The 8,165-nt window shown below is 37.6% G+C and overlaps 1 protein-coding gene and 1 long non-coding RNA gene across 3 annotated transcripts; one reads left to right on the top strand and one right to left on the bottom strand.

Annotated features, from left to right (window-relative positions):
* The first annotated feature begins 167 nt into the window (after nucleotides 1-167).
* Nucleotides 168-5,992, top strand: smarcc1b (SWI/SNF related, matrix associated, actin dependent regulator of chromatin, subfamily c, member 1b). Of its 2 annotated transcripts, none has more exons than XM_055225214.1 (28): nucleotides 168-417; nucleotides 525-644; nucleotides 946-1,031; nucleotides 1,108-1,189; nucleotides 1,268-1,360; nucleotides 1,442-1,511; nucleotides 1,586-1,655; nucleotides 1,880-1,955; nucleotides 2,049-2,171; nucleotides 2,277-2,359; nucleotides 2,454-2,560; nucleotides 2,640-2,699; nucleotides 2,784-2,812; nucleotides 2,884-2,999; nucleotides 3,071-3,142; nucleotides 3,225-3,338; nucleotides 3,425-3,578; nucleotides 3,658-3,768; nucleotides 3,856-3,915; nucleotides 3,985-4,243; nucleotides 4,320-4,391; nucleotides 4,471-4,514; nucleotides 4,596-4,704; nucleotides 4,779-4,921; nucleotides 5,010-5,144; nucleotides 5,253-5,385; nucleotides 5,493-5,600; nucleotides 5,674-5,991. In XM_055225214.1, the coding sequence occupies exons 1-28, from the start codon at nucleotides 250-252 to the stop codon at nucleotides 5,724-5,726; spliced, it is 2,850 nt and encodes a 949-aa protein (XP_055081189.1). In that variant the 5' UTR covers nucleotides 168-249; the 3' UTR covers nucleotides 5,727-5,991. The 2 variants fall into 2 exon arrangements, with proteins under 2 accessions (XP_055081189.1, XP_033831366.1); XM_033975475.2 differs by having other exon boundaries at nucleotides 169-417; nucleotides 5,514-5,600; nucleotides 5,674-5,992.
* A 481-nt stretch (nucleotides 5,993-6,473) lies between these two features.
* On the bottom strand, nucleotides 6,474-6,907 carry LOC117378864 (uncharacterized). The gene is made up of 3 exons (XR_008648883.1): nucleotides 6,860-6,907; nucleotides 6,682-6,799; nucleotides 6,474-6,588 (listed from the first exon to the last, which is right to left on the bottom strand). It is a non-coding gene; the product is annotated as an uncharacterized LOC117378864 (long non-coding RNA).
* Nucleotides 6,908-8,165: the final 1,258 nt, after the last annotated feature.

Consider the following 8,165-nt stretch of genomic DNA (forward strand, 5'->3'; position numbering starts at 1 on the left):
ATCATCAGAAGATGATTTCTGTAACATTTAATGTGTCAGCTAAAAGTGTATACTAATACAATATTGGCTCATACAGTCAAAAAACATAAATACATGTTGTTCTTGCACAGAAGCAAAGCATTTTCCTAAAATATTTTAAATTGAAAAGCTATATTCATGAGCTATCTCGCGATACAAATCGGGAACACAACACCTAGCCGAGTGGCTAGCCAGTTTTGTTGTGCAGATTGATAATAATTATTGATCACAATGTCTGGCGGGGCGAACCCCACATTTTTGGGGGTTAATCCGTCCTGCACAGTAATATCCTCACACAAGAAAAAAGAAAGTAGTCCGTCTGCATGTTTCTGGGAGAGTCCGGAGACTCTAGCGCAGCTGGAAGTGGTGCGCCAATGGATCGGAAAGCATTACAAAAAGGTAGCGGTCTGGCTAATAAGCTAACAAACAACAACAGTGAAGTCCTTCCGCGCCTACTAAAATGATGAAACATTACAAGTACAATGTGTGTATTTTGTTCCTTTCAGTATGTGTTGGTGGATGCTCCTTCATGTCAGACTCTGTCTATGGTGACCCTTCAGCTTCTGCAATTTCAAGAGGATGTTTTTGGCAAACAAGCCGCCAATCCAGCCCTCACCAAACTCCCAGTGAGTCTTTTTTCACTCCTAAAAAAATAAATAATTGATGGATTTGCCAATGCTTTTGTATATGTGGAGGCCTGTGGTGTAAACGGGGATGTAAGCAGTCATTTTCAAAATCCAGAGAGACCAGTCAGACACCTCAGACGTGCTCCCTGTAATTTGTTATTTTTGTTATTGTAATGTGGATTCTTTAAAATCTTCTATTAATAAATTAATAGGAAATTATTAGAACTGGAGAATGAAATGAGCCCTTATCAATTATGATGCTGTTTTAAGACCGAAATACAATAATATGTCTTACTTATAGGCCCAGTGCTTTATGGACCTACGTCCAGGGGGAGGACTATGCCACATTCTTGGGATAGCATATAAGTTCAAGATGGAGCAAGGATGGTATGTTTTAAAAGTTATTTATTGTTTATTCTTAGTGTTTTTGTTACACATAAGTATGTCTTACATTACTCTTCAGGCGGAGGTTTGACTTACAAAATCCGTCAAGAACTGAAAGAAATATTGAGATGTTTCACAGTATAGAGAGAGCACTGGTCCAGGTAAAAAGCTACATACTTATTCCCTGTACATCACTTTTTAACCATATTTAAAAACCTGTGTATATTCTTTGTCCTCAGAACAACTGTCTGTCTTTTCCTGTTGTATACATGGACCCCACGGTAGATCAGGATCTGGCTGAAAGACTGACTGGCATTGTCACAAAACACCAAGTAAATACGTAACTGAACTGAAGATGAAAGTGCCCAAGTGTTAACGTTTAGTTTTCATCTGTAAATATTTTCCATTCTCAGGGTTCTCTTACCCACGACAGAATACTTGCTAGCCATCATATATATCCGTCACTTGCGTCCCCAGAAGAAGGTCTGTTTGTTTGTACTTCTCATTTAAATGTCTTATAGTAATATCTTTTACAATATTGTAATATATTTCCTTAGATGAATGGATGCGCCCTGTAATGCAGAGAGATAAGCAAGTTTTAGTGCACTGGGGCATGCACCCTGACAGGTAAGTGCATATGAACAAAAACAAACATTCCTGCATTATGATTATTTTATCCTAAATAATTCCTAATTTAAACATAAAGTTTCTTGGCAATCCAAATTATTTGTCCTCTTATTCATTATTAAACCTTTTAACATTTTTATACGCTTCATAAATGTCCCATGATTCATTTTCATGACAAACAAATATGTTGACTATAAAAGAGGTTTCTGTTCTATCATCAATAGCTATGACAGCTGGTTGTCATCTCTTGAAGTTGAAGGAGCAGTTGAAGAACCACCTCATCTTGAGAGGCCCTGCAAGGTTTGCACATTTTTATGATATAAATTAGAGCTGTACTTGGCATCCTATCAAACAGTGTCCTCATACCCTTTATTTCTGGTTGTAAATACACAGGTCCATGCTACTTGGGTTCTGGACACAGACAGTTTCAACGAATGGATGAATGAAGAAGATTATTGTGTTGATGAAAGAAATGTCCCAGTGATCTTTCGGCATCGACTTCCTCTTCGCAATGAGGTTTTTATTATTTATACTTCTAGAAAATACCTACAATAATTTATATTATTTAATTGCTGTTACCGTTGAATAAAGTAGTACATATTAACTGTGAACATCTTGCAGGACTCACAATCTACTCCTTCCAAAAAAAGAAGGCGGTCAACCTCTCCTCCATCCTCTGAAGGACGAAAGAAAGGCAAGAAAGGGTGAGGTGTTTTATTACCTACCAAATATGCATGTAATAATGTACGTGATTCACTATAAATGTATTGTATGTAATGTGTAATTCTTGTATCACAGACGAAAGCGTGGACAACAGGAAGAAGAGCTGGAGGAGGATTTGACCAAAGACATGGAGGATCCAACCCCTGTTCCAAATATGGAAGAGGTCATATTACCCAAGATTGGTGAGACACATTCTCTGAACGATGCATGTAATCAAACTTGTGCTGCAGAGTCATTTATGTTATTCATTATTTTAATCAGTGAACTTGAAAAAGGACAGTGAAAACACTCCTGTTAAAGGAGGCATCATGGCTGATCTTGGTATGTATATGCATGATTTTAGCGAAAGTTTTATACCAAGCACATTTTTGGTGACTTTAAAAACATTTTGTTTGTTTTTCCTAGATGATCAAGAGGAAGACTATCCAGGAAGGGTAATTCCGTTTGTAGTAGCTAACCGTAAACAGCCTTTTACTTTATTTTGCATGTATGCATCTGCCCACAGGAGGACGAGGAGGGCAGGGTTGAAATGTCTCGCTTTCTAGAGGGAGAGGAAAACATTACAGAACAAACTCATCATGTTATTATACCAAGCTATACATCTTGGTTCAATAATAACAGGTAATAAAAATACACACCAGAATAATAACCAGTAATTAATACATTTAGTACTATTGTCTTTTTATTTCTAGCATACATTCTATTGAGAAACGTTCACTACCAGAATTTTTCAACGGCAAAAATAAATCTAAATCACCGGAAATGTGAGTGGTGACGATATTTTCTCAAACCAAACATGACAGAATAAGTACTGACTCATTACATGTTTATTTCCTCTGAATGCAGCTACCTTGCTTATCGCAACTTTATGATTGACACATATCGATTGAACCCTCAAGAATTTCTAAGCTCAACCTCCTGTAGGCGCAACCTCACCGGAGATGTCTGTGCTGTCATGAGGTATGAATATTCCTTCATGGCTTTAATTGATTTAATGTTTCTGCTTCAAAATGACTTACATTTGTAATATAAAACTTGTGTTATAGGGTCCATGCATTTTTGGAGCAATGGGGGTTGATTAACTACCAGGTTGATGCAGAAAGCAGACCCCTTCCCATGGGACCCCCTCCTACTCCTCATTTTAATGTCCTGGCTGACACTCCCTCTGGGCTGGCCCCACTGCAACACAAACCCTTGCAGGTAATGCCTAGAGAACCTACATTTCTTTCTGCTATTTTTTTAGAATCATGTAATCAAATCAAGCTTCTTATTCCTTTAGGTTTCAGCCTCGCAACACATGCTGTATTTCCCAGACAGGGGGAGAGAGAAGCCTTCAGATTGCCAAAACTTTGGTTTGCGAACAGATGTTTATGCCAGGAAACATCCTAAGGTCTGTCCTAACCCTTAAATAATATACATTTTAATTTAAATATGTATTAACCCTTATTTATTCATTATTTATTTATCTATTTTTCAGACTAAAGGAGCAAGCGCTGGAAGGGAATGGACTGAACAAGAGACACTTTTATTACTGGAGGTAAGGTGGTTCCTATGATTTTTGTTATTGCTTGGCATCATAAACCACCATGCTATGTCTCCATTTCAGGCTCTAGAAGTGTACAACGATGACTGGAATAAGGTTTCTGAGCATGTTGGATCTAGGACGCAGGACGACTGTATTCTGCACTTTCTTCGTTTGCCCATTGAAGACCCTTATCTTGAAGACTCCTCGGCCTCTCTTGGTCCTCTTGCATACCAGCCTGTTCCTTTCAGCCAATCTGAGAACCCTGTAATGAGCACTGTGGCCTTCCTAGCATCAGTAGTGGACCCCCGAGTGGCATCTGCAGCCGCCAAAGCAGCACTTGGTTAGTAAACTGAATATTAACAATTATAATCTGTCCTCAGGCTGTGTACAAGTTTTGCTTTGTTTTTTGTCATCAGAGGAGTTTTCCAGAGCACACGAGGAATCTATTGACAAAATCTCTGAAATGGCCATCCAAACTGAAAAAAAAGGTTAGACCAAAAATAAGTTGTATACATTCTTCTAATGACCGTGTTCAAATCCGGCTTGATGCTTTTCTCACTCTTTCAGAGCCTATAGATGCAGAGAAAATGGAAACAAATCCCACAAACCAGGTGACGAAAACACTCACAAAATTGTGATCTTTTTTCTGTTGTATTTCCCTGGTTGTTAATGGTGGCTGTTTTTGTATCAAGATTTCTTTACGGGTGGATGGTGTCAACATGGAACCTAGTGGAGCCCAAACTGTGGAAGAAAGAGTTAAAAGTGAAAATGCTGAAAATCTACTTGCAGAGGACAGAGATGGTGCTTACATTTGTACATTTCCTTATTTACCCATTTGGTTGTTCAGTTTCTCTGAAAATATATCTATCTTACAGGAAGAATAGATGATGATGACAGTTTTGAGCAACGAGAGGGTGAGGGTGAGCTTAGCAGAGCAGTGATGGAGCAGGATCTGGTGGAGGTTGCTGTACCTACTGCAGCGGCTGCAGCTCTATCCTCTGCTGCCACCAAGGCCAAGGTGATGATTACTACACTTTTACACACAATGCACTCACCAGTAATAATACAGTTGTTTGTGCTCTTAATTAATTCAATTGTATTTGTAGCACTTGGCAGCTGTAGAAGAGAGAAAAATTAAGTCTCTCGTGGCTTTGCTGGTGGAGACCCAGATGAAAAAGTTAGAAATCAAGTTAAGACATTTTGAGGAGCTGGAGACTATCATGGACCGAGAGAAAGAGGCGGTCAGTGCTAGTCCTTGTTTGGTTTATTTACACATACATTTCCTTGCCTAAACCATATAATATTTATCCCAATGCAACTAATTTGTTTTACAACTGTCACTTTTTCAGTTGGAGCAGCAACGGCAGCAGCTTCTGTCTGAGAGGCAAACTTTTCACACTGAACAATTAAAGCAAGCAGAAATAAAAGTTCGGCAGCAAAGGGAGCAGCAGGGGCAGCCTGGTTTCACAATGCAGCTCTCAGGTATGACATTTCTCATAAACGGAATTGAAGCACCCATTGTTTGTATAAGCTATTTATAAAAAGCATAGTTGCATCACATTACAGCTATTGTACATCTTTTATTAAAGGTACTAATGTACCTTCTGTAGGCCAGTCTGTGCCAAACCGGATAATACCAGGAGGAGGAACAGCCCAGGGGATGGCCTCTCGACACACTGGGGCTCCGAATGGCATGTGTGAGTGTTCTTATATTATAATAATCTTAAATACCTGTTACTTTTTAAACATTTATTATTTTTTGTCTCTCAGATCCATCTACACAGACAGATGGAATAGCTCCTCCGGTATCCACCCAGAACTAAATGTATCAACACATCAGTTACATTTCCTTAACATGTCTGTAATTACGAAAATGCCTGTATGTTACGAGTTTTACTTTGAAGCTGAATAATCAAAATTAGCAAAAGTGGAAAAAGACTTCACATAGAATTTACAAGGATCATCAAATGTAAAACAAGTTGTCATATACGTTTGGATCAGTCACAGATTTCAAGCTGTGTAAGCGTTGTGCTCAATTGAGGAATGTGAAAAAAAGTGCTCTCAACTGATTAAATTGTTTTTTATATTAATCATGGTGCTTCTGTTGTGATTTATTTATTTTAACCTATTTAAGATTAAACCACCAGTATCCCATCTCTTAACTTTTAAAGCACAAGAAAATATTGGTTTCCTTCCTCGTAATAATTGTTAAACTGCAGACAAATACATACATTAAAATCAGACCGTAGCTACAGCACAGGTCGGTTTACACTATGTGACTAAAATGGCCGAGACGAAAGAGCAATATTTGACATTGTTTATTTTAATAGTTATTTAGCGTCTATCATAAATGGTTCAGGTTTTGTCTTTTAATGTATAATTAATTAATGACAATCTGCAGCTACTTGTCCTGTCACGTGAAGGTTCATTTTCTGAAGGCATTTGAATATTATGGCAAATTATTTAGTAGTTATTTTTAGTTATTTCACTTAAGGCCTCTGGAACCTGCTTAAATATAATCCAGTTTAGAGAACATGTAAAGAGGTAGCATAAACAGACAACACAACATATAATGCATGTTTATTTTATTGATGAGGACATTGCATAAACATGCTGATGTATAGCCTCAGTTTGGGTGATACTTTACTTCTTGTTTGATTGTTGTCCACCCCAGATCTTTGAGGCCTATGTAAAATACAAGTTATAACATCAGTATAAATGTGTTTATAAATGTGCCCTTTTATAGATTAAAAAGATATAGAAATAAATATCACTTACAGTATAAGCCACCATTGCAGCTGTTGCACATCCCACAGCAAAGTCACTAACGGACACATTTTTGACTTCAGCATGAACTGACGTCTTCTCATATTTCAGGTCCAGTGAACCTGACCCTCTGAAAATACAGTATTTTTAAGCGATTGAGATAAAGCAAATATGTTATCAAGATACATACATAGAGGACATCTTGAATCAGTAGAAAATCTTAAGTAGCGAAGTGAAGTGAAGGTTTGTAAGTGAAGGTTTTCAGCCATTATATATATAACTTTAAGCTCCTCCCTCTTTTTATAACAATGAACTACCTCTAGGCACTTGAAGGATATACACTTCAGAAAAACTTTATAACAAAAACCAGAATAACAAAAACGTTGAGTGCTTTAACATACTTTTGCAATAAGGCATTACCATATTTTAGTCAGCAATTGGTTGTGTCTGTGTCTTTTCTGCTTTAAGGCTCAACCTAAAATTTCTTCTCCCCAAATCTCAAACCTCTGTAGTCTGTACTGACTACATTCTTTCTATGGGCAACATTCTTTCTATGACATATGAACAATTGAATATAATGAATGAATCACCTGCTTGTTTTATGTAAGTTTATTTTCACTTTCATTTTGACAACAGCAACAAGAAAAACAATAATAATCTTAATGTGCCATATCACATATTCTTAAATATTTATGAAATTACTACCCCACTGATATTAAGCTATACATGCCTAACCCTAACCAATCTTACAGCTCCAAACAACAATCAAACTCAAAATTGTTAGTATTATGACATATAGGCTATTGAAATGACAAGATAAGCACAGTTTCATTTAAATCTCACGCAGTGTCGCACAGGTGGGATGCCCTGAAGAGAGTTGGACATCCTGGCCACCTCTCACTGCTCTACATGGGAACAGGATGTGAAAAAAGAAAAACATGGCCTGAACACAACAGAACTTTGGCATTGACTACAACCATTCTTCCATTCTCAGTGAGATCCATCTGTCCGCCCTGCTTCAGCCAGTCTCCTTGTACTTTACTGGATGTAACTCAATCAATTCCATGTGAGGAAAAGGCAGATATGTAATTGTGTTTGTTATTGCAGTGATTTTTATGATTGATGTGTTGTTGTTTATGGGGGCTACTAGGGCTGCTGTAATTATTTTTTCTGCTCTGGTTAGTCGCACACCAGTGAACAATTTACCCTTACTAGCCTATTTCTTAGTCTCTAATGCGTTTCTTTCTCTTTTTTTCTGAGAATGAACTTGTTTTTTATGAATATACAAACGTCAGGTGCTTTACTGCATGGGGTATTATACAGTTTGCTTTATGAAATATGCTACACTATCTGCTTGTGATGATCTGTGTTAACTTAACTATAAACACATTTTGTTCATAGACAGCAGTAGCTCATTAGTAGGCCTCCCACTGACCTGAAAGTTGCCGGTTCAACCCTTTCTCATCAGGTTATTACTGTGTCCTTGGGCAAGACAC

Source organism: Periophthalmus magnuspinnatus, chromosome 11 (assembly GCF_009829125.3).
Source record: "Periophthalmus magnuspinnatus isolate fPerMag1 chromosome 11, fPerMag1.2.pri, whole genome shotgun sequence".
NCBI classification, from domain to species: domain Eukaryota; kingdom Metazoa; phylum Chordata; class Actinopteri; order Gobiiformes; family Gobiidae; genus Periophthalmus; species Periophthalmus magnuspinnatus.

Bases quoted from the DNA above. Each gene is read 5' to 3' on its own strand.
- smarcc1b (XM_055225214.1), top strand. From the start codon at position 250: ATGTCTGGCGGGGCGAACCCCACATTTTTGGGGGTTAATCCGTCCTGC. The intron at 3,916-3,984 runs GTAAGGTGGTTC...TCTCCATTTCAG, and splicing joins AGACACTTTTATTACTGGAG to GCTCTAGAAGTGTACAACGA. The intron at 4,392-4,470 runs GTTAGACCAAAA...TCACTCTTTCAG, and splicing joins CATCCAAACTGAAAAAAAAG to AGCCTATAGATGCAGAGAAA.